At 57.2% G+C, this 24,533-nt stretch overlaps 12 protein-coding genes across 12 annotated transcripts; 6 read left to right on the top strand and 6 right to left on the bottom strand.

Annotated features, from left to right (window-relative positions):
• The first annotated feature begins 209 nt into the window (after positions 1 to 209).
• On the top strand, positions 210 to 1,339 carry F5144DRAFT_244329 (uncharacterized protein). Its single transcript, XM_066783383.1, has 4 exons — positions 210 to 553; positions 625 to 752; positions 873 to 963; positions 1,076 to 1,339. Exons 1-4 carry the CDS (start codon positions 501 to 503, stop codon positions 1,236 to 1,238), a joined length of 435 nt encoding a protein of 144 aa, XP_066643308.1. The 5' UTR covers positions 210 to 500; the 3' UTR covers positions 1,239 to 1,339.
• F5144DRAFT_573216 (uncharacterized protein) lies at positions 1,336 to 2,936 on the bottom strand. Its single transcript, XM_066788948.1, has one exon. The coding sequence runs from the start codon at positions 2,647 to 2,649 to the stop codon at positions 1,441 to 1,443; it is 1,209 nt and encodes a 402-aa protein (XP_066643307.1). The 5' UTR covers positions 2,650 to 2,936; the 3' UTR covers positions 1,336 to 1,440.
• Positions 2,937 to 3,371: 435 nt separating this feature from the next.
• On the top strand, positions 3,372 to 6,151 carry F5144DRAFT_491149 (SNF2 family N-terminal domain-containing protein; the record flags this gene model as incomplete). Its single annotated transcript, XM_066785841.1, has 3 exons — positions 3,372 to 3,888; positions 3,939 to 5,246; positions 5,298 to 6,151. 3 exons carry the CDS (start codon positions 3,372 to 3,374, stop codon positions 6,149 to 6,151), a joined length of 2,679 nt encoding a protein of 892 aa, XP_066643306.1.
• A 763-nt stretch (positions 6,152 to 6,914) lies between these two features.
• Positions 6,915 to 7,531, bottom strand: F5144DRAFT_612676 (uncharacterized protein; the record flags this gene model as incomplete). Its single annotated transcript, XM_066791726.1, has 2 exons — positions 6,915 to 6,940; positions 7,006 to 7,531. The coding sequence occupies 2 exons, from the start codon at positions 7,529 to 7,531 to the stop codon at positions 6,915 to 6,917; spliced, it is 552 nt and encodes a 183-aa protein (XP_066643305.1).
• A 465-nt stretch (positions 7,532 to 7,996) lies between these two features.
• On the top strand, positions 7,997 to 9,496 carry F5144DRAFT_649691 (uncharacterized protein). The gene is made up of 2 exons (XM_066792976.1): positions 7,997 to 8,397; positions 8,479 to 9,496. Exons 1-2 carry the CDS (start codon positions 8,203 to 8,205, stop codon positions 9,328 to 9,330), a joined length of 1,047 nt encoding a protein of 348 aa, XP_066643304.1. The 5' UTR covers positions 7,997 to 8,202; the 3' UTR covers positions 9,331 to 9,496.
• A 560-nt stretch (positions 9,497 to 10,056) lies between these two features.
• On the bottom strand, positions 10,057 to 10,997 carry F5144DRAFT_244271 (uncharacterized protein). The gene has a single exon (XM_066783382.1). The coding sequence runs from the start codon at positions 10,882 to 10,884 to the stop codon at positions 10,099 to 10,101; it is 786 nt and encodes a 261-aa protein (XP_066643303.1). The 5' UTR covers positions 10,885 to 10,997; the 3' UTR covers positions 10,057 to 10,098.
• Positions 10,998 to 11,698: 701 nt separating this feature from the next.
• F5144DRAFT_465896 (uncharacterized protein) lies at positions 11,699 to 12,124 on the top strand (the record flags this gene model as incomplete). The annotated part of the gene is made up of 1 exon (XM_066784993.1): positions 11,699 to 12,124. A coding segment is annotated over one exon (426 nt), but the record flags the coding sequence as incomplete, so codon positions are not given.
• A 430-nt stretch (positions 12,125 to 12,554) lies between these two features.
• F5144DRAFT_244258 (uncharacterized protein) lies at positions 12,555 to 13,480 on the bottom strand. Its single transcript, XM_066783381.1, has 2 exons — positions 13,367 to 13,480; positions 12,555 to 13,301 (listed from the first exon to the last, which is right to left on the bottom strand). Exon 2 carries the CDS (start codon positions 13,255 to 13,257, stop codon positions 12,748 to 12,750), a length of 510 nt encoding a protein of 169 aa, XP_066643301.1. The 5' UTR covers positions 13,258 to 13,301; positions 13,367 to 13,480; the 3' UTR covers positions 12,555 to 12,747.
• A 568-nt stretch (positions 13,481 to 14,048) lies between these two features.
• On the top strand, positions 14,049 to 15,094 carry F5144DRAFT_602909 (uncharacterized protein; the record flags this gene model as incomplete). Its single annotated transcript, XM_066791245.1, has 2 exons — positions 14,049 to 14,505; positions 14,568 to 15,094. 2 exons carry the CDS (start codon positions 14,049 to 14,051, stop codon positions 15,092 to 15,094), a joined length of 984 nt encoding a protein of 327 aa, XP_066643300.1.
• A 748-nt stretch (positions 15,095 to 15,842) lies between these two features.
• F5144DRAFT_244240 (uncharacterized protein) lies at positions 15,843 to 16,751 on the bottom strand. The gene has a single exon (XM_066783380.1). It carries the CDS (start codon positions 16,398 to 16,400, stop codon positions 15,924 to 15,926), a length of 477 nt encoding a protein of 158 aa, XP_066643299.1. The 5' UTR covers positions 16,401 to 16,751; the 3' UTR covers positions 15,843 to 15,923.
• Positions 16,752 to 17,138: 387 nt separating this feature from the next.
• Positions 17,139 to 18,926, top strand: F5144DRAFT_602907 (glycoside hydrolase; the record flags this gene model as incomplete). Its single annotated transcript, XM_066791244.1, has 1 exon — positions 17,139 to 18,926. One exon carries the CDS (start codon positions 17,139 to 17,141, stop codon positions 18,924 to 18,926), a length of 1,788 nt encoding a protein of 595 aa, XP_066643298.1.
• Positions 18,927 to 20,508: 1,582 nt separating this feature from the next.
• F5144DRAFT_488745 (uncharacterized protein) lies at positions 20,509 to 23,065 on the bottom strand (the record flags this gene model as incomplete). Its single annotated transcript, XM_066785680.1, has 5 exons — positions 20,509 to 20,908; positions 21,512 to 21,628; positions 21,687 to 22,169; positions 22,729 to 22,864; positions 22,933 to 23,065. 5 exons carry the CDS (start codon positions 23,063 to 23,065, stop codon positions 20,509 to 20,511), a joined length of 1,269 nt encoding a protein of 422 aa, XP_066643297.1.
• Positions 23,066 to 24,533: the final 1,468 nt, after the last annotated feature.

Raw genomic sequence — 24,533 nt, 5'->3', positions numbered from 1 at the left:
CAGGGGACAAGACAAGGGGCCCGGCAGCCAACTCTCGGAAACTGAGTAAGACCTTGCCAAAAGTCGACGCCACTTTCTGTCAAGGGAACCGAAGAGAAAACTCTTGTCTCCCGGAAGCTCACACTCCTTCACCTTGCAGACGCCGGCTTGAGCCAAGGGCCTTTGACTGGCTGCCAGACTTGTTGAGCCTAGCACTGCAACCCACACTAGCCTCCGATTGTCTTGGTCAAGTAGTCACAGTCGAATATCTGTAGTATCCCGAAAGGTGGCGTTGGATAGTTGCTAGGATGAAGTGGCTGCTGGAAGAGCCGGGTGAGCCGGTGTCTGTTGCTGCTAAACCAGACCAGAGAGTACTTCAAGGGGCTGTCTCCCCGTGGGAGGCCCTAGTTATGGATATTAATTCCTCCTTAGTAGACTACAAGACAGAGTCCTCTTAGACTACAATACTCCACACATTTGCATTAACCTGAAGTCTTACACCGCCCCAAACACGACTCAAGATGCAGCTCACACTCTCCAGCACCCTCGTCTTCCTCGGACTGCTGGGCATCAGGTAAGAGCACCACCACAGCACCCACCTCCAACTCTCACACACAGTACTAACACCTTGACTCCCCAACACAGCTCAGCGGCACCGGCAGGCCAGGACATTGACCCGGTCACTTTCGGAACGGCGCTGCCATCGACCTGCGTCGGCTGGGGCACCAAGCCGACCTGCTACACGGCGACGACCACCACGACAGCCGTGCCCAGTATGTCGCCCCGGAGTTACTCTTTTCCCAACCCCCCCCCCAGCCCCGCCGCCCCCTTTCCCCTGCTATTGCAATAGAGCTGTGTAACACTTAGCTAACACCTCATGTGCTTGTCCCCAGCGATCTGCCCCATGATCAAATGCGTCGCGCCCACCGACCCCATCATGTGCCCCATGGTGATCAAGGTGACAACCGTCTCCGTGCCGTGCAGGTAAAGCCCCCCCTTTCTTTCTTTCTTCCTTTCCTTCCTTTATCCCCCCCCCATGAACGATCATTAAAACACGAGATCACACACGAGACTCAAAACTAACCTCCTCCACCAGCACCGACTGCTGCCCGCGCACGCCGACGGCCACCGTGACCGAGAAGGGGCGGTGCCCCGGCTGCACGACGGGCTGCGTCATCCCCACCCACACGGTCACCGTCACGACCGGGTGCAAGACGACGGGTATCATTCGCCCGACGGCGATTCTTACTGTGGCTTAGAGAGTGAATGGGTTGAGTGGGTGGGAAAAGGGGGGGACGAAAAGTTAGTTCGCTTCAGTGGGGTTGTTGTTGGCTTTGGCCAGCGTTTGTTTAGAAGATTGTTCTATTGTTTTTGTTTTGCCACTTGACATCCATCTATCTGTCCATGTTTGGTGACGATGATGTACTGCTGGTATCTCCCTGCACCTGGAACCACCCCATCTTACCGCACCTGGGCGCCCTGCAGCGAGGCGACCTTGCATACACCACCACTCGCTGTCACTAGCTTGCCCAGCCCGGTCTTGCCCTCCAATGCCTCGACCACACCAGCATCAAAGGCCACCTCAAGCGCATCCGTGGTAGTGAAGCCGGGCTGGAACGCCTCCCAGATCTTCTTCTTCGGGTTGAGCACCTTCTCGGGCTCGCCCTGCCACCCCTCAAAGTAAACCCTCTCGCCGGCCTTGGCGTCGGCGGGCGGGTTGACCAGCTCGACGGGGCCCTTGTGGTCGTCGACCTCGCCCTCCTTGATCTTGGGCGACGCGGCGAGCACCATGGCGGACGACTTGATGCCGCGCATCTTGACGGGCTTGAGGTTGCACACCACCACCACCTTGCGGCCCTGCATCTCCTCGAGCGGCACGAGCCCGTTCAGGCCCGAGCACACGGTGCGCACCACCTGCCCGTCGACCTCGGTCGTGTCGTCGGTGCCGGGGGCGTCGCCCATGGCGATGGTCGAGACGTAGAGCGAGTCGGCCTCCGGGTGCTTGATCGCCTTGAGGATGTGGCCCACGCGCAGGTCGATTAGGCAGGGTGACATGACCGTCGGCGCCGGGGGCGGCGCGGGCTGCCTGGGGGCGCGCTCCTTCTTCTCCTTCTTTTGCTTCTTGGCGGCGCCCTCGCCGGCAACGGCCTCGACGACCTTGTCCTTCGCCTCGACTGCCTTCTCTACCACGGTGTTGGCCGCCTCCTTTGTGCGGTCCACGAGGGTCTTGTCCCCGCCAGCGGCAGCGGCAGCGGCAGCAGCCTTCTCCTTCTTCAGACGCTCCTTCTCGGCCTTGGCATCGACGGGCGGCTTCACGTAGAGGATCTCCTCGGCGTCGACCTGTACCTTGTCGGCATCGGCGACATTGAGGCCGAATAGCGGGCTGTTCTGCACAAAGTCGACGAGGCGTACAATGTTGGGGCGACCCTGTTCGCCGGTGCGCTGCTCCGGGGTCCAGGCCTTGACAAGAGGGGCGAGCGACTCGTACAGGGCGACGTCAGCCTTGCTGGGTTTGGTGCCGATGGCGGTGGTGCGGGTCGCGAGATCGGTGTTGAGGGTGTCGAGGAGGGCATCAGAAGCGGCCACCTTGAGCGAGGTAGCCTTGTCGAGCCAGGTCTGGATCTCGGCCTCCTCGGCGGGAGTGTATTTTCGGGCGTCGAGTGCTGCCATGATGCGCGGGTTGGAGAACGAGATGGTGTTGAGGGGCCGAAATGGAACTTGGCGGAGCGTAGGGACGCTTCGCAGGGCGGCTACAGGGCGCGCGGCGGCTCGCAGAGAGAACAGTCTGGTGGATTGCGGGGCGCCGGAAGAACAAGTAGTGAAAATTAAAGGTGCGACAGTGTTGGACAGTTTTGGTGTTGAACTGCTGGTTCGGCGGGCGATGGTGGGGTGAAATCGACAATTTTGACCTGACTGGAAATGCGGGGCAATTGATTGAGTCAAGACGAGGGGCAGCGATAGGCAGGCTTGGCAGGGTTGCTTGTGCCAAGGGCTTGGGGACAATGTGGGGCTGGTGCTGAAAAAGCACTTCAGTTAATTAATGGGCTGCCCCCCTGGCTCGTGACAGCGCGCAGAGCTTTGACGCGTTTTCGATTGTAGTGGCGATCGGCTGTCGCGTGGATCGCGCGCCTTTCATTGACAGACCCACTCCCGCCCTTGCCTCAGCTGTCCCTTTCCCTCCGTCACATTTGCTCTCAATTCTCCCAAGTTTGGGTTGTCAAGATCACCGGAATTACCTCCATGCACCTTCTTTAATGTTCAATGATTCTGCACTTGTCCAAAATCTAGCTCCCACTCGCGATTTCCAAATTCCAATCTTGCAGTGTCCCTCCTCCAGAATCACAACCCATTGGCTAACCCCTTTTCTACTCCGTTGCCTATCTGCTCCGGCGATGCCGTACATTTCTTCATCCGATGGCGACTCTGTCAGCTCCCTTTCACGACTCCCCACTAGCGCCCCATCGTCACCACCTCCAGCCTCTCTGGCCAGTCCACCAAGGGATAAATCCAAGATGAGCTACACCAAGTTGCGAGAGGAGCAAATCCTCGCCGCAGAGGAGGAGAAGGCACGCGAGGAAAACAATAAGGCCGAGGACAAGCGTAGGAAGAAGTGGAAGAAGCGGGATCTGAGCAAGAGGGAGCGCGAATCCAAGGCGAAGGACCTGGATCAGCTCCTAGCCCAAAGCGCGGCCTTCAGCAGCATCCTCACGAAGAAGACAAAAGTTTTGGGGCGTGTTGGCACAAGTCTAGACGGCAAAACTATTGGCGAACATGACTTGACCATGGCTAAGCAGCCGAAGTGCCTCGTTGGCGGTACCATGCGAGATTACCAGCTTGAGGGTCTGACCTGGATGTACGAGATTTGTATCCAGGGCATGAGCGGGATCCTGGCTGACGAGATGGGGCTGGGTATGTCCAAGTAGCCTTCCCCCGGGGGACTCAAAACTGACTTGTGCCAGGTAAAACCGTGCAAACAATATCCCTAATCGCGCTGCTTCGTGAGCAGGAGAACTACCTCGGCCCACATCTCATCGTTGCCCCCTTGAGCACCTTGTCCAACTGGCTGGATGAGTTCCACCAATGGGTTCCCTCAATACCAGTCGTCATGTACCATGGTACGCCACAGCAGCGCGACGAGATCTTCAAGTCCAAGATCATGCGCCATCTCCACGGAGGAAGGCCGACCGAGAAGTTCCCCGTGGTGTGCACCAGCTACGAGATGGTTCTCAAGGACCGGGCTGCCTTGTCCAAGATCAACTGGGAGTTCATCATCATTGACGAGGGTCACCGCATGAAGAACTTTGACTCGAAGCTCTTCCGGGAGCTAAAGTCCTTCACCTCGGCTACCCGTCTCCTCATCACCGGCACCCCGCTGCAAAACAACTTGAAGGAGTTGTGGTCCCTGCTCAACTTTTTGCTGCCCAAGATCTTCCGGGATTGGGAGGCGTTTGAGAGTTGGTTCGACTTCAGCGATCTGGAAGACGAAGAGGGCACCGAGGAGTTCATCGCCGACAAGACCAAGCAGGAACTGGTCAAGAAGATGCACGTGGTGCTGCAGCCCCTGCTTCTCCGTAGGATAAAGGCGGATGTGGCAAAATATCTCCCGAAGAAGCGCGAGTATGTCTTGTACGCGCCCATGACTAAGGAGCAAACGGACTTGTACAACGTCATCAACGACAAGAACATTGATACGCGCGCGTATCTAGAAAACAAGGTCGTTGAGCGTCTTACTGAGGCTACCAACAGCAAAGCGTCGTCGCCGAGCCACAGCACACGTTCTTCCAGATCGAGTAGTGTCAAGAAAGAACCTGCTACGGAGAGCAAGCCAACGCCAACACGAGGCAAGCCTGCCCCCGCGAAGCCAAAGGATGTCGAGCGGCCGGTCAAGAACGCTTTTAGCCTCATGATGGGCAAGCCACCCCCTCGAGGCCGGCTACCCAAGGCCCCCGCTGTTGTCGAGCAATTGGCGGCTGGGGTTCCCCCTAAATCGGCAAAAAAAGAGACGAAGAGAAAGAGCCCACCGGCAGCTGAGTCGCCGGCCACCAAGAGTACGAAATCCAGCAGACAGTCCACCCCAGCCAGTACCCGCCGCAGGCCGCAAAGGGGAAAACAATCGTATAAGGAGTCCGACTCGGACGATGATTTACTGGATGACGATGAGTTCGAGGCCAAGCTTGCTGAGCAGATGGGTGAGGATGAGCCCAAGGTGGTGGAGGAGGTCGTGGACGAAGAGGAATTCGAGCGTGCCCAAACCCTCGAGGTTGCGAGTACGTATTCATTTTGTTGCGTTGAAGTCCGCTTTTACTAACTGCCAACAGAACGGGAAATTGCCAACAAAAAGCTCGGTAATCCCCTTCTCCAGCTCCGACTTGTCTGCAACAGTCCGCACAACTTCTACAACCCCTGGGCAAGCGGCACCGACCTACCTATCGACGAGAGTATCGTGACGGCCTCGGGCAAAATGCTTCTGCTGGACCGCCTGCTTCCAACCCTATTCAAGCGCGGCCACAAGGTCCTCATCTTCTCGCAGTTCAAGACTCAGCTCGATATCCTCGAAGACTATTGTTCCGAACTGCGCAAGTGGCCCGTCTGCCGCATCGACGGCGGCGTTGCACAAGAAGACCGGCGCACGGAAATCCACCAATTCAACACGGACCCAAAGCTCAAAATCTTCCTGCTATCCACCCGTGCCGGCGGGCAGGGCATCAACCTCGCCAGCGCCGACACGGTCATCCTATTTGACAGCGACTGGAACCCGCAGCAGGACCTGCAGGCCCAGGACCGGGCACACCGTATCGGCCAGACGCGGCCTGTCGTCGTGTACCGGCTTGCAACGAAGGGGACGGTAGAAGAAGGGCTGCTTATGAGTGCCGATGCGAAGCGCCGGCTGGAAAAGCTGGTCATCAAGAAGGGCGGGTTCCGGACGATGGGGCAGAAGATTGATATGCGCGAGGACCTGGATAAGGAGACGCTCCAGGCGCTGTTGTTGAAGGATGGGCAGGTGTACAACTTCTCGGGAGACAAGGAGGTGTTGAGTGATGGGGACCTGGAGGTGCTGTGTGACAGGAGTGACGAGGCTTACGCAAGGGCCGCCGAGGGAGAAGGGAACGCGGATGGATATACGGTAATCGAGACAGGGGCGAACGGTATCAAAACGGCTGGGAAGGCATAGCGTTGTTTTGAACATACCCGCGACTCATACGCTAGCAGTTGGCCCCGTCTTGGAAAACGCAAGTCGGAACATTAGTCAACCGGGCAACCAGGCCCTTCTATATTATATCAAAGACAAATATAATCAACAACACCCCCCATTCACGCCCTCACCATAACCCACCTCGCCACATCACTCACCAAATCCCCCGCCCAATACAACACCCCAGCCCCCCTCCGCAAAACCCACCCCACCGTCCCCTGGACAACCTCCCCCCCATCCAGCTCCCTCACCAACCCCCAACTCACCCACCCCGCCCACACCACAAACAACACCCTCCACCACCCCCTCACCACCCCAACCCACCCCTCCACCACCCTCCTCACCGCCACCCCAACCGCCCACACCCCAAACCACCCCACCTCCCGCACCACCCACAACACCACCTCCGGCCCCCACCGCACCCCGCTCGTGATCACCACCACAAGCAGGTATGTCTGGACCGCCGGCCAGGCTAGCCCGCTCCAGGTGGAGGAGAGGATGGCTTCGGCTAAGCCGGGGGGGCAGATGAGGATGAGGAGGAGGAGGGTCAGGATGTACCAGATTTGGAGGGAGGTGAGCGCGGGGGTGGTCAGGTTTTCTTGGGGGTGCAGCGCGTGGAGGGTGGTCCAGTAGCGGGAGGGGAGGGGGCGGGTGGTGAGGGGGGTGGGGGTGGTGGTGGTGGTGGGGGGGGGGGTCGTTTCGGGGGAAGGGGGTGGTGGGGCGCAGTGACCGTCTAAAATGCTCAGCTTTGCCGCTGAACCGGGGATACTGGCAAGCGGTGGTGCGGCTTCTCGTGGGCGTGGTGGCAGTGGTAGTCGTGGTGGTGATGACACGGGGGAGGTTGGGGGTGGTATCGCGCAGGGCGGTGGGGAGGAGGTGGATGGTGCTGGACCACGCGCCGAGGTCGATCCCGGCGGCGCGCGCGAGCCAGTAGAGGATGAAGCGGGCTAGTTCGCGGTGGTTGTAGAGGGCGATGGCTGTGGCGAGGAGGAGGGCGAGGATGTGGACGCTGGGGGAGAAGAGGAGGGCGATGCCGCCGCCGGGGAAGAAGGGGCCGGAGGGCGGCCTGGGGTGTTCTAGGGTGAGTTTGGGAGGGCTGAATTGGTTGGTGGGAGGTGAGGAGCCGATCAAGGCTGTCCTCGCTGTGCCTGCGGCTTCGTTTGCCCTCTTGGCTGCTTGGACTGCGTAGAGGTTGCCGAAGTCGCACTCATTGTAGTTGCCGTCCTCGTACTTGACCCCGGTCCGTCTCTTGTAGGACTCGCGACACCTGGCTTTGAGGGCCGAGCTATAAGCGCCAACGTCGAACTGGGGTGGAATAGGCCAGTCGTCGTCAATATGATTCTTGTAATATCTCTCCATGGCGTTGCGTTGAAGTGCGGTTTGTGACACTCTTGCTAGCAGGAAGTAATCGGCTAAGCTTTCTTGTGATGTTAGCCTGTTGTCTCGAAGTTTAGGGCGATCAAAGGTTGGTAAGTGTTTCGCGGCGGAATACGTTGGTTTTCTCCAAGCCCCTATGAGTTGTGCCAAGGGGGTGCGTTTATGGGACTGTTAAAGATGGCTCTTGTAGATGAAAGGAAAAGAAAGAGATCTCGTTACAGGACTGAACCTCTCTTTGTCTTTGGTCTGCCCCGACTAAGGGGCGACTAGTCGCCTAGTAAATGGCTTTGGCAGTGTTAGCCATTAATCTCCAACAAAGGCCTTTCAGTTTACGTTCAATAACACATTGTTAACTCTTGCAAAAATAGGGCCTCTTTGTTCACAACCGGTTAGCTGGGGCATTGTGGCATTCACAGAATCTCATTGTCTGGCAATCCAGGTTATAACCCCTGAGCGGTGCCATGCCAACCCCTGAGTCATGTAGACTGATGATGACAAGGTCAACAAACTGATTCCTACCACAGCTAGAAGCAGAACTCCTGTCTTTTCTACGAGTGGTGTCTTATTTCCAACTCGTATCTTCATTCCAATTCCAAGCAACCCGATTGTGCCCATACTTCTCTTGTTTTTCCCCCTTAACCACGACAGTTTTAATGCCGCCAAAGAGGAACAACGCCGGCCCCGCTAAACAGGTGCCCAACAAGCGGCGCCGTCTGTCGGCAGGCTCGTCATCGTTCCGCGGCCGCGGGAGGGCCGATGACAACTACCAGCCACGACAAACCCGGTCTCGGGCAGCCTTGCATGGAGGGTCCCCGCTCCAGTTCCTGGACGATAATAGCGTCCCTAGTGTACTTCCCCAGCAGTCATCACTCCCAGCCCCCGCCCGTGTTGTTTATGCTTCAGACTCCTCTGCTGAGTCTGAAATCTAGGTGTTAATCGAGGGTGACGAGGAGGATGTCACGCCCCCCATCAGCCCTGATGACCCGCGCCGATTCATAAGGTCGGGTGCCCCGAGCCCGGAGGACCATCGGCCACAACCAGGCCCAAACGCAATGCCCAACCCAGCCTCTCCCCCCCAGCCCCGAGCCATAGGGGACATCACACCCCCGCCAGCCGATGAACGCCCCCGTCCTGGCGACCCACAGCCGTGCACCAGGTGCAAACCTACCTGTGGTGGCACCTACGGTTGCATGTACTACTCAGACAATCCCGACAGCAGTTCCAGTTCCGATGCGACAACTGTCGTAAAGACTGAGGGCAGCGACGAGCCCAAGTTGAGCAGCAGCAGCTCGAGCAGCAGTGACGAAAAGCCCTCTATCTCTTCAAGCGAGTCCCCAAAGAACGAGGGAGAACAACCAAACACCAGTCAGCGTCTCCCCCCTCCATGGCTCGGTTCCTGGACGGAATTCTTATCCGACGGAGAAACATCAGGCAGCCGCCCCAACAACAACAACAACAACAACAACAACAACAACCCACCATCCACCCCCCCCAAGCCCCGCACCCCCTCCACCCCAAGCACCTGGCCCGTCAGCCCCGACATCAGCCCCAACAGCGACTACGCCCGCGAAGTGAACGCAGCATGCAGCCCGTACATCGACGCCCACAGCCCCCCCTTCATGCGCTACCAGCCGGGCGTCTCGCCACCCCCCAACACCTGGCCCACCAGCTCCGAGTCCAGCAGTAGCTCCGCCAGCAGCTCCACCGACACCGACGACGCCCACTCCAAGCTGCTGGTATTCAACAACAACAACGGCGACGACGGCAACCACACGAATTAGTCGGCCAGCTCGGGCGGGGGGGAACAGGCGGATTATCCGGATAGCGAGGACCAGGAGACTGGCAACAGCAGCAACAACACGACTACTACTACTGCGGCTGGGGCTGGGGCTGGGGAGGGGGATCATCGGGGGGTGGTGGATTACCGGGGGAGGGAGGAGGCGCAGATGGATGCGTTGTTGGAGCGGGCGGAGAGGGCGGCGGCGGAGGAGGAGGAGGGGGAGGGGGGGTATTATGCGGATGAGGAGGGGGGTGGTGGGGATGGGGAGGATGAGGAGGAGGGTAGTGGGGATGATGGGAGTGTTTAGATGAATCATGTGGGAATGGGTGGTGTAAGAGTACGGTACTTGATCAGATGATTTGAAGGTTACAAAGGTTTGCATAGGTACCTGCCAAGGTAATGTAAGCGCTCCTAGACATGTAAAAGTAATGTATAAATACGAAATACCTCGGTAATGCTTATCATCCCGCCGCGCGCAAAAAACAACAGGGCGACCTAGAAGGACAGCCCGGTCATGGTGCTCGGCACGCAGCTCGACATTATCTACTAGGAGGAATTGGAAGAGGGTGGATTGGGAGGAGCAGAGTGTCGATTGCTTGGAGGGTGAGGTGTATAAAGCTTGGTCTCGTGGCCAAGTATGCTCTGAGATTACTCAGGATGTCTGAGAACTACTTTATCTATTAATTATTTTGCCAGAACCACCGTAATGGACCGTATGTATGTACATATTAAAGACCAGAATCTACATAACATCCACTGATTCCACTTTTTACCAAAACATGGCAATGTTCCTCCTGGCCCCGGAGCTGGCCGTGCTGCTGGTGGCGATGCCGGTCCCGGCGACGGTGGGAGTGCCGGAGGGAGCGGAGCGAGTGACAGACACGGATGAAACCCCCTGGTTTTCCAGCGCCTCGAAGATGTTGAGGACCCCTTTGCCACCACAGAACGTGGTCTTGTCGCCTGTGCACGGGATGTTGCAGTCGGACTGGTTTCGGGTCCACTCGCCGCCGACGTAGGCCCCGCACCAGCACTGGTTGCCCTCCTGCACGCCGGCAAAGGGGTACGCCGCAAGGTAGCAGCTGTCCTTACATTGCCCGATGGTCAAGGATGCGTCGCCGTCGGTTCCGCTCATATTCTGGTCGAGGAGCGGTAGCGTGGGGTCCTCGACGTAGCAGCCTCTGTCTTCCCAGGCGGTAGGAGAGGGGCCGAGAGTGCTGCTGGTGGTGGTGGGTATGGTGGCCACTTTTGTTGTTGACGTTGTTGGCAGCGGTGGCGGGTCGGTCTCCAGCCGCCGCAGGGTGACAATGCAGTATGACTGCCAGTCGTTCCAGGGCGTGCAATCGAGGCCGACGGACGGGTTCCACTCGTGGAACTGCTCCGGGGTGATACTAAAATAATCACGGACTTCTTTGCAAGATCTGCTTGAGTCGGTGTTGTCGTACCAATCGACGCAGTCCTTGGCGGTCGCCGGGTCCCATTGCAGGCGCGGGTGCTCGTCGGCAGCGACGTGTCGGGCGGCGAGCGATACAAGAGCGAGAGAGATGGAGGTCTTCATGGCCGCAAACAAGCACCGCGATGGATGGATGCCAAATCCAACTTCTCAACAAGGACTGAGATGGTGGATGACTCAAGAAAGGGGCGTGACAGTGGGCGGGAGGCTAGGTCGTATAACTTTGCGTCTGTTCCAGTCTTTCAGACCAGCGGAGATTTCAATTTTGCGCGTATTCCGAAGTATTATTAAGAATTCAACATTGGAATTCAGATTGGGGTCGGAAAGAGAATGAAGAAAAAGGAGGCGCGCTCCCCGCCATGCCCCATCACCACATGCAGCAACCCACACTCAGCCTCGCAGCCAACAGCTAACGAGGTACAATCGTGGGACAGTGTGGGAGCTTGGCACGAGATCAATGAGCGTTGGCTGCGGATGAGGCTTCCATGCTCGTCCGACAGCCAACCTCGATTGGAAAGGTTTTTGGCGTGACGGTTGTCGCCCCACTATAGTCTGCAACATTCTGAGATTACCTCTCCGACTGACCAATAAGGCAGCGAGGGCAGGTAGCTAAAGTTGCCTAGGTCTTGTTGCAAATCGGGAAGGTCAAACCCGGGTCGTTGGCCGCCCTCCCCGCCGTGCCTGCGTCGGTGTGAGTTACCGCAAAAAAGGGATCCAACTATGAGTCGACGAGCAAAGCTTACCTGAAGAGTCATTTCGCGACCGCACCATACAAGTACAAGATGCACGGGTGGTTTTCCTTTGCCATGGCACCTTCCAGTGTCAGGTTCGGTTCGGTTCACTTAGTGGATTCCCTCGGTGATTCCCTCGGTGCCTAATTCGGCCAGCATCCCGCCAACAGGAGCAACCAACATCATACATGGACATATTCCACTTGTTTCCGCTTTTTCCCTTTGAGCTTCGCGCTCTCATCTGGCAGTTCACCGTCCAGCCCCGTACCGTCGAGGTCCGTGTGGATGATCGCGGCCCAGGTGCGGATCGCCACCTGCACCTCGTCTCGCCAACGCCAGTGCCGGCAACAATCCAGGCCTGCCGCGAAGCCCGGAATCTCGGACTTTACGAGCGGGCCTTTTCCGAAATTGATGCCGACGGCCGCTATGTTTGGGTCGATTGGGACATGGACATCATCTCCATCGGGACAAGCTATTTTAGCTACTTCCACCCGTGTGCGCTGCTCATCAAGCGCCTCCAGTTTGAGCGCGATAATGTGGACGAAGTCTTTTACCATTGGGAAGTCAACGATTTGGATGCTTTTCTCAATGTTGAGGAAATCTTTGTCGTCTGTGTCGACGACAGCGTATTAATGGGGTGGCATGACGCTAGCCTGGAACACTGGAGTCACTGGCACTGCGGCGGAGAGAATTTGTACCTGATCGATATGGCCAACGGCGGTCGGGTTATGAAAGCCGCCGAGCTGGACGCCAGGATGGAGCTGCAATACGCGAAGTGGTGGGCGGAGGATGGGGTTGTCTATCCTACCGGCGAGCCTCTGAACCCAGAATCAAGCACGCAAGGTACCTAAACATGTACATGAAGTAGCATGTCGAAATGCAATAATGGAGAAACCAACAACACAATCTCTTGGGTCTTACATAGACAAACTGCCAAGTCACCAACCCTGATTATATTATACACCAGCCTGTCCAAAACCCAATGCACAGCCTCTATCACCGACAAGTTGTCTTCGACTCTTGCACTCTCTCGTATGGCTTGACCACCTGGCCCTGCTCACCGGAATTCTGTCCTAATCCCAAGGTATAGGTAAACAAGACAACCGCGCCTGTACCTTCCATTATATGTTCTGAAATATCATGCCGAAGACAGAAACCCCCCTTTTCTATCCAAGCTCATGACGGCCGTTGCTCGTGATATTATGCTGCCCCGTTTAACCCCATTCCAGTCATCGAACTATCGACCTCGTTCCTTGATTTTACTCGTAGCTGATGTCGTAGCGGCTCGAGGCAGCTTGGGCCTGACGGTATTACTCGGCCGGTGAGAGACGCCGGATCCTTTAGCCCCTTCGTGCTCCGAGATCCCCAACGCCCTGTTGAGCTGCTTATTGGTGGCGGCGCGGTAGAGGCATACGTCGGTCGGGCTCTCTGTTCCATCCTGATTCTTCCGGAACCCCCAGATCAATAACCCGTTCACCCAGTCATCGGCGAATTCCTTGTCGTTAAAAGTCAAGTAGATCTCGGAGCCCCAGACGTTGGCACTGACGATTCTCGAGGGAAGCCGCAAGGAACAAACTTTGCCGTTTTGCTCTCCTTGCAGGGAGTTGGAGGTGTAAACCAACCGCTGCTGGATTTTCTTCAGGTATTCCACCGCTTGTGTCTCTGTGCGGAACTCGACATGCATCCTCCTCGGCTCAAAAGAAATATAAAACCCCAAAATTGCGGCGTCTTCGGGGATGTTCGACATGGCGTGTTTGTGTTTGAGTCAAGATGACTAGATCATAAAAGAGTCTAGGTGAATCTAAGAGTTAATTCATGTTCTCTGAGCTTGGAAATGTGCCGGAGGGCGCCTGGACACTTAGTATCTGGAACCGGGCCTCCAATATGGCCCAGGAGGGAGGGCACAGCCTTCACAGAACGGGCCCAGCCGCCGGGGCTGTACAACGGTATTGTCACGCTGTCGCAGATTATGCAATGCGGGCGCTAAATATTTGTACGCGGAGTATTCTTATAGGTCCCTTCTCGGGACCCCCGTCCAGTTGCGGGGGCTGCAGCCAAGCACTGAAGAGAGATCCAAGGCTGCAGCTGGGAATCTCGCAGTCTCACATGTTCTCGTTCAAGCAAGCCTCGACCTCTGTTCCTCAGATTTGGAGATCTCTCTGGCGAATGAAATCCCAGGTCAGGGGCTAGTGCAAACCCTCACAAATTCTCAAGTGTGGATGACTCAAACATCATATTAGGATGAATGTTGAAAAGACCGGTGGCTCAGCAAATGCCACAAGAACCCCCAGTCCCTCATTATCAGCTGAACATAGTCCAGTACGGTCTACAAGGCGGTCGGTGATCGGGGCGGAGATGAGCGATACAAAGGAAGCCAACCAACGCCACGCGCACGGGTTACTATCACCGCCGGAAGAGAGAGAGAAACCGTGGACCCTTGACTCTGGATCTGATGCCGGGTCATCGAGAGGCGAGCGAGGAGGGCGAACATCTATTGCATTTTCTGAGAATGAAAAGGGGCAGCGGCGTGGGCCAACAATGACCCATTTGCTGCCGCCTAGGTCCACGGGACATGCGGGAACTGAGGATCCATGGCTTCTACCACCCGAGAGTGAAAGGGGTGGCACACGGCCCTCGAGCTTTCGCGGAGTCGACTTGGACAACACCCAAACGTTCAACACCTTCGTCATCTCACACCACAAGGACAACTTGATCGAGAAAGTGGAGGAAACAACGCCCCTGTTGGGCGGCCCCAGGCTGATAAACCGGTTCAAGCGGTCGAAGGGAACCCCATCCAGCACGGAAAGCGATGCCTGGACGCGGCAAGAAGCCGGAGGCTCGAGCGACGGACCCCATCAGAGCTACCGCATCAGTTTTGCCGAGCTGCAGCGGATGCACCTCCGCAAGCTGCAGTGTAAGCTGGTGAAGCACGTCGCAGATATGCGGTTCCGCAATGAAGAGCCGGACAACTGGGAGGCGGATTTGCAAGCATACAGTAAGTACACGTCGAATAATAACCCCATCCCCCCCCACCCCCCTTTTACCCCCCCCTCAAAGTAACCCCCCTCATCAAGACAATCACCCTAACCCCCTCCCCCCCCACAACAGCCAAAGCCCTCCAAGACTACGACTACATGTTCCAGCACAGCCGCCGCGTCCGCGACGACTTCCTCGTCACCGGCGAGCGCTTCATCGACAGCTACATCCTGCACACGCTGCTCGACTCTGACGCCGCGCACGACCCCCACCTCCTCACCACCAAACCCATCCCCGTCCCGGGCCCTTGGGAGAGCGCGAGCATCCCCATCGGCGGCACACGCTCCGAGAACCGCGCCAAGTCGGAGCTGGCGCAGCTGCGCGACCGCGTGGTGATGGCGTTGTTGGGGGGCGTGTTTTTGGTGGGGCCCATGTGGTTGATGATGCTGCAGAGGACGTTGTATACGTGTTTGGTGGCGACGACGGTGTGTGTGGTGTTGTTTGGGCTGGTCATGGCGTGGTTGTTGGAACGGCCGATGGAGGTGCTGTCGGGGACGGCGGCGTACGCGGCGGTGTTGGTGGTTTTTGTGGGGTTGAATAATGCGTAGGGGGCGGGGGTGGTTATGGGGGGGTAGGGGAGGAATGGGGGGCATGGTGATGGGATTAGAGTTGTGTCTTGTGTATTATTGTGGTATCAAATAGGTATCTTCCCCTTCAAGCCCCCAAAAGCGTCTGTCATCGATGCCCCGGCAGCTCTAGGGGTAAGTCTACGGACATTTCCATCGCATGTCCACGGGGACGCTGCCGAGCCTCCTGCAATCCCAGCTCGTAAGGACCGTTCGGCGCCTCCGGACTCCACCCGCCCGATGGGGGCGGTGCGTAATGATGCGCTTGATACGCTTCGTCGTGGTAAGGGTCTTGGTAAACTTGGGTGTCGCCGAACCCCAGCTTTTGTTCTCCCGGTGGTTGGTAGCTGCTGGGTGCTATCACACTCGTGGCGTTGCCGTAGCTCTGGGCGTAGCCGTGATCGTTGTGGTCGCCGTAGCTAGGAGCGTTGCCGTTGCCGTCCTGGGTGCCACTGGCACCGTTACCGCTGTTAGCCCACCGCTTCCGAGCCAGCAGCCACCCGCCCAACGCAGCGAGGATCACAACCACGGCCCCCCCGACCGCACCGCCGACGATGGCGCCGATGTTGGTAGATCCCGAAGACGTGTCGTCGTTCGGCGCTGGTGTCTCGGACTCGCTCCCACTTTCGCTTTGCCCGGGTGCGGTTGACGTCGAACTGTCCTGGGATGTGGAGTCGGGCTCCGAGGTTGTGGACGATGACGGGTCAGATGTCGTGGATGATGACTCGGCGGCGGTGGAGGTGGATGAGGATGACGTCGAGCTGGGTGCGACGCCGATGGTCGTGATGGCGGACGGGGTTCCTAAAGGCCGTCAAGCTCTGAGCTTCAAGGCAAGGGTCCTCTCGCACATACCGGGAAAGAATAGCAACTTCCTGTTCTCTTCGCAACTCGCCTCCTCGGCCGAGCGGGAGTTGATGCAAAAGTACAGATCCTGAGACGTGTTCTCGCATTTGGCGACGCCGTTGCCGCCATCCAAAAAGTCAACGTCCTCCTCGATGCAGAACAACGGACAGCTGGAGCTCCGCCACGTCTTGTCGGTACAGGCACCCCGGACAAACTCGCTAGCGCCGGCCTGCACCAGCTCCTCGCCCGTGGCCTGGCACATGCCGTTGCTGAGGCACGCGTAGCCTTGGCCGCAGCACGTCGCGTGCGGCGTGTCGTCCCGGCATGGCGTGTCGTTGGGCGAGAGCTTGCCGCTCGGGTAGTAACATGCGGCTTCGGCCCCAAGCGAGAGCCAGCAGGTCGCGAGGGAGAGGGTCAAGACCCAGGCGCCGACGGCGGGGGCCATGCTTTGAGCAAACAAACGTCCCAGATGCGCGCCTGAGGGCAGAACACGGAAAACCCAAAGAAACAACAACGGAGCCGGCGCCGGCCGGGGATAAATATCTTGTATTGCCTAGTTACCATTGAGTACAGTCAGCACCATCACCACCCCTTCCCCTGATCCCCGCAGACGTGACAATTTTCATTTGCCATGCTCTGCGAGGCTCCGTGTCGGTGCGGCACAGGGCGGTAATCGCAACCATGATGAAACGTCGACTCTGTTCGGGGAGGGGGAGGTTGCATGATCCGCCAGGCTAGAGTCTGTAGAGTCAAGTCTGTTGAACTGGCATTTTGTCTTCGTCAGGAACTAACATCTCTGCGATCCCACGTGGTTCCTTCACACCGAGGAGACTGGGCATGAACAAGCAATGAGCGAGGAAGAACCTTGCTCTCGCCAATGCCTAAATGCTTGAACCGTTGAGTCCGGCACCACGGCACCAACTATCCCTGTCTCCATGGTGGGTAAATTAGCATCGACGATCTGACCAATCCACATTGTTTTTCTCCCCCAAGGATTAGGCGGGAACTGGAGGCGCAGCGTGTTTAGCGGCTCTCGGCAATGACGTCTCAGGGGCCAGCTGAGAGGTTTTCCTTTTCGTTCAATGTTGTGAAGAGGAGGTTTAAAGCGGACCTCTAAATGGGTGTTTACTTGTAGCTCTTCTCGTGGATGCTCCAAATCAACGACCGGCTTCCAAATTTCAGAATGCTCGTCGTCAGGAGAAGAGGCTTCCTCACTTTGTTTCCCGCCGCGGCGATCCTGCTCTTCTTGGTCTTTTATCTCCGCCCGGATGTAGTGACGCTCCCGCGGCTAGAGGATGGCGGGCGGCCCGGTGCCGGTCGGGAAGATTCCTTTTGGAGCAAGGTCCCCCTCCATTATCCGCCCGACTCTATCCGGCCGCTACCCACCGGGCTGCCAGTCCAATACCCCCCCATCCAGGCCACCACATTCCCCGCAGAGGAGGACCAGGCTGCCCGCGGCCGGCGTGCTGAGCGCCAAAAGGCCGTCAAAGACGTCTTCACCAAGTGCTGGGCGTCGTACCGGAAGCTCGCATGGGGCGCCGACGAGCTGACCCCCGTGTCGGGCGGCCGCAAGGACCCCTTTGGAGGATGGGCCGCCACGCTGGTCGACTCGCTCGACACGCTGTGGATCATGGACATGAAGACCGAGTTCGACGAGGCCGTGGCGGCGGCCGACGGCATCAACTTCACCCACACGGCCGTGGACAGGGTCAACGTCTTCGAGACCAACATCCGCTACCTCGGCGGCTTCCTCGCGGCCTTTGACCTGAGCGGCGACAAGCGGCTGCTGGGCAAGGCCACCGAGGTCGGCGACCTGCTGTACAAGGCCTTCGACACGCCCAGCCACATGCCCATCACGCGGTGGGACATGCGCGCCGCCATCAAGGGCACGAAGCAAGTCGCCAGTGAAGGGCTCATCGCCGAAGTGGGCACCCTGTCCATGGAGTTTACGCGCCTCTCCATGTTGACGGGCGATCCCAAGTGGTTCGACCTGGCGCAGCGCATCACCGACGACATGGCCGCCCAGCAGGACTCGACCGCCGTGCCCGGTCTCTGGCCCCTGAAGGTGAATGGGCAGAAGAGGATCTTCAACTCGGGCCCGGACTTCACCCTGGGCGCCATGGCCGACTCGGCATACGAGTACCTGCCCAAGATGTCGGCCATGATGGGCGGGCAGCTGCCCATGTACCAGACCATGTACGAGAAGGCCATGGACGCGGCCACGAAGCACAACCTGTTCCGCCCCATGACGCCGACGAACGAGGACATTCTCATCGCGGGGGATGTCCACGCTAGGGAGAGTGGTATGGAATTCGAAGCGCGGGGCCAGCATCTCACCTGCTTCTTGGGGGGGCTGATGGCGCTGGGTGGGAGGCTCTATGACCGTGAGAAGGATGTGATTGCGGGGAGGAAGTTGACTGACGGTTGCGTATGGACGTACAAGGCGTTTCCCCAGGGTATTATGCCCGAGTCGTTCGTTATGGTCTCGTGTCCGACAGGCGATGCCTGTGAGTGGGACGAAGCTGTTTGGAAGAAGGAGGTTCTCCGCAAGGCCAACAAAAACACCGACGGTCCAGAGAGCAAGGCCAAAGCCGAGGATATCGTTAAGAAACAGCGGTTTCCCAAGGGGTTCACCGCCATCTTTGACCGGGCGTACCTGCTGCGTCCGGAAGCCATCGAGAGCGTCTTTGTGCTGTACCGCGTCACTGGCAAGGTGGAGCTGATGGAGGCGGCGTGGGACATGTTCACGGCCATCGACAAGGCGACAAGCACCGAGCTGGCCAACTCGGCGATTCGCGACGTCACATCAACGGAGAAGCCCGAGGTGAAGGACTCGATGGAGTCGTTCTGGATGGCCGAGACGCTGAAATACTTTTATCTCATTTTCAGCGACCCGGAGCTGATCAACCTTAATGAGTTTGTGCTCAACACGGAGGCCCATCCCTTCCGGCGGTTGTTGCCTAGCTCATAGTGTTGCCGCAGCCATGATGCTGTGGCACATAATATCATTGCCGGTCCTCCGGCTTGTTTGCTTTGCGCCATTTCCAGAGTGCTCGCTGTACTGCTTTGCAACCCTCTCACAATGCTGATGCTGAACGCTGAACGTAGACATCTCCCACCACCCTCCCCCTCCCACCTTGTGTTGTTTAAAACCTCAAAACCCCATCTCCTCATCACTCCCCTCCCCCCCTTCACCACCCCCCCCTTCCCCCTCCTCCTCCTCCTCCCTCCTCCCCGCCTCCGCACTCCCCCCAATCCTTCTCACCCCATCCACCACCCCCAACACAAACCCCCTACTCTCCGCCAGCTCCACCGCCCCCACCCCGCGCAACCCCATCAACCCGCCCCCAAACCCCTCCAGCTCCGCGGTCCCGCTCCGCAGCTTCGCCGCCCGCACCTCCACCAGGTCGCGCAGCAACCGGCGCACTTCCCCAGCTCCTCCAGTGGTGGTGTTGGTGGTGGTGGATGTGGCGGAGGTGATGTCGTCGCCGGCGTGGGCGAGGAGCGCCTCGGCGACTTCTTGCCAGTGGTAGGGGAGGAAGTGGGCCGGGGCGGAGGCGGTGCAGGCGGGGAGGAAGGGGGCGGAGAGGGGGACGTCTTGTTCTTTTTGGGGGTGGGGGTTGTTGTGGGAGCCGGAGCCCTGGCGGTGGGCGTGGCCTGGGTGGGAAGGGTGTGCGCGTGCTGGGGGGGGCGGGGGCGGGGAGAAGGCGGTGGGGTCGGTTTTGGTTTCGTGGAAGATGATTTCGGAGAGGGCGTTGGGGTGTAGCCAGGCGGGGGGGAGGATGTTGGCGCGGCGTTGTTTTTTGAGGAGGAGGGCGAGCCAGAGGGGGAGGTCGGTTCGGTGGGGGGGACGGAGCGGTGGGGTTTTGCCCTGGTGGGAGGGGAGAGAGATTAGTTTTGGGGTTTGTTGTGGTTAGGGAGCGAGGGAGAGGGGGTCATGGGTGGAATAGGTCTTACGCTGAGCAAGTCGATGCTCTCTAGTCGCTGGCGTGGGATGACTGTGACGAGCTCCATTTCGGCCAGGAAGGCGGCCTCGGCGTGGGTTAGGCCTGCAGGGAGAGGGAGCGCCATTTTGTTGTTGGTGGTTGGTGCACTTGAAGGGATGTCACCTCGTCATGTTCATTGGTTGTTATGGGCGGGTTGTCGCATGCAATTTTGGGCACGCCGACTTCCTGAATTGTGTTGAGTGTGTGACGGATGTTGAAGTTTACCTAACGCGGGGCACGCTGCGGATTCTGAATTGGCCCTGACGTCGCGTGTCGCTGGAGGCTTGGCGTGTTACAGGGCTGAACGCGCCAAGTCGGGCACCTGAGCCTGACCACGACCATTTGCAAAGAGAGGTTACAAGCTAGGTACCTACCCAGATTGGGAATACCTACACAATAACCTAAGGTCATGTAGAGAAATCCAAGAGCAAAAGGCCATTGCCAATTTCAGCCGAGGATAGGTAACATCAGCTTGCCTAAAATTAGATAGTACACTGGGTACATCACTTTGCCATCGCAAAACCGCAACACACAAGTCAACTCGAAAATAACGACTAAGATGGGATACTACCTAACTCTCAGTCGTACAATCTGCCTTACCACTCGAGTCCTACGCTTTATTGACTGTGGTATGCTGCCTGGCTGCCTGCATCGCATAATTACTCCATCCGGAATCCCATCGGCCGCACTGTTCCGCAGCGGAAGAGTGGGGCACCGCCGCCGCGGGCCGGAAGGGTTTGCCGAAGTGGGGCCGTCGGAGCCGGAGGTCCGGGATTCGTGTCTGATATCAACTAAGCACCCGCCGCACGTCGGAACAGGCAGCGTGTCAATGCGGGAAATGCCATGTCGAAGGATCATTAGGGTGGCTTCACCGCAAAATACCGGTGGCCTGGTTCGTTTGGGGTTAAGGAGCGACTGCCTGTGATCCTGCGGCCCAGCAACCCCAGCCTCCTGCAGGATCGGAGCTCTGTTTGTTTGTATCCCAGAACAAGCCACGGAAAATTCATAAAGTCCTGGTGGCGTCTTTCCAAGCGGGACGCCAAGTGTTAACGCCGGCGTAATGCTGTTGCCTTACTTATTTCTGCAGTCGAGAGTGGATGGTGTTCCTCGTCAAAAACGCCAGGCCAGCCTAGGATTGATCCTGCGAGGCGGAAATTCACCGGTTACCTTTTACTCTGTATTGTGGAGCAAGAGTGTTGAAAAAATAGAGAATATTCAATTGAAGTCATCAAGTCATGAAAGCTGTGAAACGTAGCTTGTGTCTCAAAAGTAGGCAGTGAGAAACCCGTCTCCAAGTCAAGAAAAACCTCAACTCGGAGACTCCACCCTTGTGTACCAATCCGAAATTCCGCTTCGCGCAAAACCATACGAAAATAAGAAATCCAAAAGCTCGGTTCAATAACGCACTCATGATGTTCATCAGCTCCGTGTTCAAGTCCCCTGCCTATTTTTTCTCGTTGCGTTCTTTTCCCGCCCATGTTTCTGAGTCAGATGACGCGTTAGACGATCAGGTCTCGTATATGACCTCTTGCACCACTGGCAGATGTATGGTCCCGTTGGGATCTCATACTCCGCAGCGAGCTCGGGATGGTGGACGAGTATGTGCTTCTTGAGCTCAGACCGATGCGAGTGACCCTTCTGGCAGGCAGGGCACTTCTCCGGCCTGACCATCATGCGCCATTTGCGTCTGTGCATCTGTTAGCCCTGGCTGGTCAACCGATCAACGAGACAGAAAAGACACGCACGCTGGAATACCGGGCGGGCGATCTTCCATTGTGTGCAATTCGACCCCGATGGCAGACGATTGTGGTGGTTGTTGGGCATCGTCCAAGAGGTTGGCTTCTGGAGCAAATTGTGGCGGCGGCTGTTGGACGGTGTCCATGGGAGCGATGTTGGCGGTATCAAAACTCGGGTCTTCTCTCACCCATGCCACCTCGTCCAGTTGAGCAACCCCAGACTGTGCCGCTGTGGTGTCCATGACGGGGCTTTTGAAGTCAAATTCCAGCGATGGTGAAGTCCAAGTCGTATCATCCGAACTGACTGGAGAAATGATATTCATCATCGAGGTAGGCTGAAACCAGGGTAGATCTAATAGTTGTGGGATGCGATCTTCGGATTTCGACGCAAAATCCAAAGACGAGCCGTCCGTTTGTGTGTTAGAAGTCAGTAGGAACTCCGGACAGGCTAGGAACTCCGGCATTAAGGGAAGATAATCCGCGGTTATGCAGCTGTATTTGAATGTATTAGTATTGTCGTTGCACTCGATTTCATTGAAACTGTCGCCATTCCAGGAGGGCCATGGTCCAGCGGCAAGCTGATCATATTGTTCTGCCTCCATCATTGTTGGCGAGTGGAGGCTCATGGCCTCGTGTCTTGGCTTTGGGGGCACTGGGGCTGGTTGTGTTTTTGCAGTTTTTGCTTGGGAGAGCGGCGAATAGTTTGCGAGCTGATGGGTGCGTGTGGTGATCCGACGGTACGGATCGTGCGGGACCTTTTTGTAGGGACATATCAAGGTCCCATGCAATCTGCTGTAGACGGTGAAACATGTTAATACAGTAAAAGATATGATGGCATCCGCAGTAGGTTAGAAAACTGACGTTGTTCATGATACACATCGGGCGAGTCATCCGACACCGTCCCCCTTCTATTATCACCATCTTCACGGCCAGGAACTTTCAGACTGTTCTCCCCCGAAGGCCAAAGTCAACGTTTTACCAACATCGACTCTATTGAGCGAATAGAATCCCCGAGTCACGAGTCTTGAACTTGTGACTTGGGTATCAAGACTTGTGACTCGGGTACTCATTCGGGAGGCTTGTGCCTCCCAAGGACTTTCGCTCAATATAGTCGATGTTGGTAAAACATTGACTTTGGCCTTTGGGGTTGAACCGTCCAAGCTCCTTCGAGGTCGATTCGATGCAGCCTTTATGATTGTTAGACAATTCATCATGGGTGTCAAATTCAGGCAAAACGGAAAGTCTTGAACCTCACAGTTTGCCCGAGGCGAAGAAGGGGGTCCCTCGACTGGAAAAAATAAAAGAAAGTACAAAAGAAACCGAATGCAGTAATCCCCAGAGTCAACAGTGCCCGGGATCAGGGCTCCATGCATGCATGCCTTGGCCATGAAGACATCATGAATGGAGCCCTGAATGGAGCCCTGATCCCGGGCACTACTGTCCTCTTCGCGACGATTCCGAGTTTGGTTGAGTGGGATGAAGAAGGATGAAGGAAAAGAGAGAAGGGCGAATGCCAACGAGGTGGTGATCTGGGGATGGGAATTTAAAGCCTAGGGCAGCCCCTCACATAGGTACTTAGTTGAGACTCAATTGTTAATGCACACGGTGCGGCTCGCCCAGGTACTAAAACCGTAACTGGGGAGCTGCCCATTGATTGGATGTTTTGGGGTCAAACACAACGGGCAGCCGACCTACCCATCTGCAGCTTCCGCCTGGTTCTCTGTCGCTCCATGCGCGAATGAAACCGGGCAGTCACGATTGGATGTCGTGCCTGCCTGTCTCTTTGGGGCATACAACCCCCGCTATGCGTTGTGCGCGCAACTGGACGAAAAGGAGTCAAAGGACCCTCTTCTCTGCAGCCTCGGCTCAGTGGCTGCCCAAAATCTCGATTTGAATACTCTCAAGCTCACATTGCGATTTCGGCAGAGGTCAGAAACATGCGGTCAAACCATGCCATTTGAGGCTCCCAAGCCACAATCCTCAACTGACTTTTCTACCTAGCAGCTCCGTCTAGGACTTTAGGGCAGGATAATTATAACTACGCCCAAACCGAGGGCACCGCCCACACGGCAATTGTCACCGGCCCGACTGTGACAGGTGATCCCGTGGCGAGCCAACAACCTGGAAGTGACCATCAAACCCACGAGAGCCTCCCAATTTAGAAACTACCCGAGTTCAATCGCTTAGAAATTGCTTTTAGAGAGCTGAGCAACCTGGACAGCCTGGGAGCACCCGTCCGAGTCAGAACTATGGTAACACCAGATTGAATTTACAAAGCATTTGAAATGTGTATTGAATCGCCGGAGAGGGTAACGATGCCTACCAAAGGCAAGGTAGGGAATTATCCGAGTCTATTAATTAGATGCTGTGCAGAGCTCGGAAACGCAGCTCGAAATCACGAGCCTTAAGCGCACCGACGAATCGGAAGCTCGCAAAGCCACGCGCAAGACGACTGCTGAGCCTCAGTGCCTCATAAACAACAATCGACCCCGGCGAGCCCGGGTGGATGGGTTTGCATTCATTTCAAGCCACGTTCCTTATGGACGTCATTTTACCACACCGGGGAGCAGAGGTGAGGCGAATTCCAGCCCTCGGCTGGGGCTGTTAGGCGCTTAAATTGTTGGTTTCACTGTTAGCTGCTGCGCATGTATAGTGGGTCTAATTGCCTATTCGGGCGGTTGTTTGTGCCCCGGCGCCGCTCCCGCTCCGCTAGCAAGCCCCCGCCCGGCGGAAATCGACGATGTGTGGCCCACTTGCTCGGACTCTCAGCTCGCACTTCGCACTTTCCCCCCAAAATCCCAGTTCTCAATCGCGTGAAATAACAGTTTTGGTATTAACTTGCGCAATCGGCAAAGC

This window comes from Chaetomium tenue (assembly GCF_020726465.1).
Source record: "Chaetomium tenue strain MPI-SDFR-AT-0079 chromosome Unknown F5144scaffold_4, whole genome shotgun sequence".
Taxonomy (NCBI): Eukaryota; Fungi; Ascomycota; class Sordariomycetes; order Sordariales; family Chaetomiaceae; genus Chaetomium; species Chaetomium tenue.
This window is presented reverse-complemented; position numbering and strand designations above follow the sequence as displayed.

Excerpts from the sequence above, each read along its gene's own strand:
- F5144DRAFT_244329 (XM_066783383.1), top strand. The coding sequence starts at position 501 with ATGCAGCTCACACTCTCCAGCACCCTCGTCTTCCTCGGACTGCTGGGC. Across the intron at positions 753-872 it reads CACCACGACAGCCGTGCCCA|CGATCTGCCCCATGATCAAA; the intron begins GTATGTCGCCCC and ends GCTTGTCCCCAG. Across the intron at positions 964-1,075 it reads ACCGTCTCCGTGCCGTGCAG|CACCGACTGCTGCCCGCGCA; the intron begins GTAAAGCCCCCC and ends CTCCTCCACCAG.
- F5144DRAFT_573216 (XM_066788948.1), bottom strand. The coding sequence starts at position 2,649 with ATGGCAGCACTCGACGCCCGAAAATACACTCCCGCCGAGGAGGCCGAG.
- F5144DRAFT_649691 (XM_066792976.1), top strand. The coding sequence starts at position 8,203 with ATGCCGCCAAAGAGGAACAACGCCGGCCCCGCTAAACAGGTGCCCAAC. Across the intron at positions 8,398-8,478 it reads ACGATAATAGCGTCCCTAGT|GTGTTAATCGAGGGTGACGA; the intron begins GTACTTCCCCAG and ends TCTGAAATCTAG.
- F5144DRAFT_244271 (XM_066783382.1), bottom strand. The coding sequence starts at position 10,884 with ATGAAGACCTCCATCTCTCTCGCTCTTGTATCGCTCGCCGCCCGACAC.
- F5144DRAFT_244258 (XM_066783381.1), bottom strand. The coding sequence starts at position 13,257 with ATGTCGAACATCCCCGAAGACGCCGCAATTTTGGGGTTTTATATTTCT.
- F5144DRAFT_244240 (XM_066783380.1), bottom strand. The coding sequence starts at position 16,400 with ATGGCCCCCGCCGTCGGCGCCTGGGTCTTGACCCTCTCCCTCGCGACC.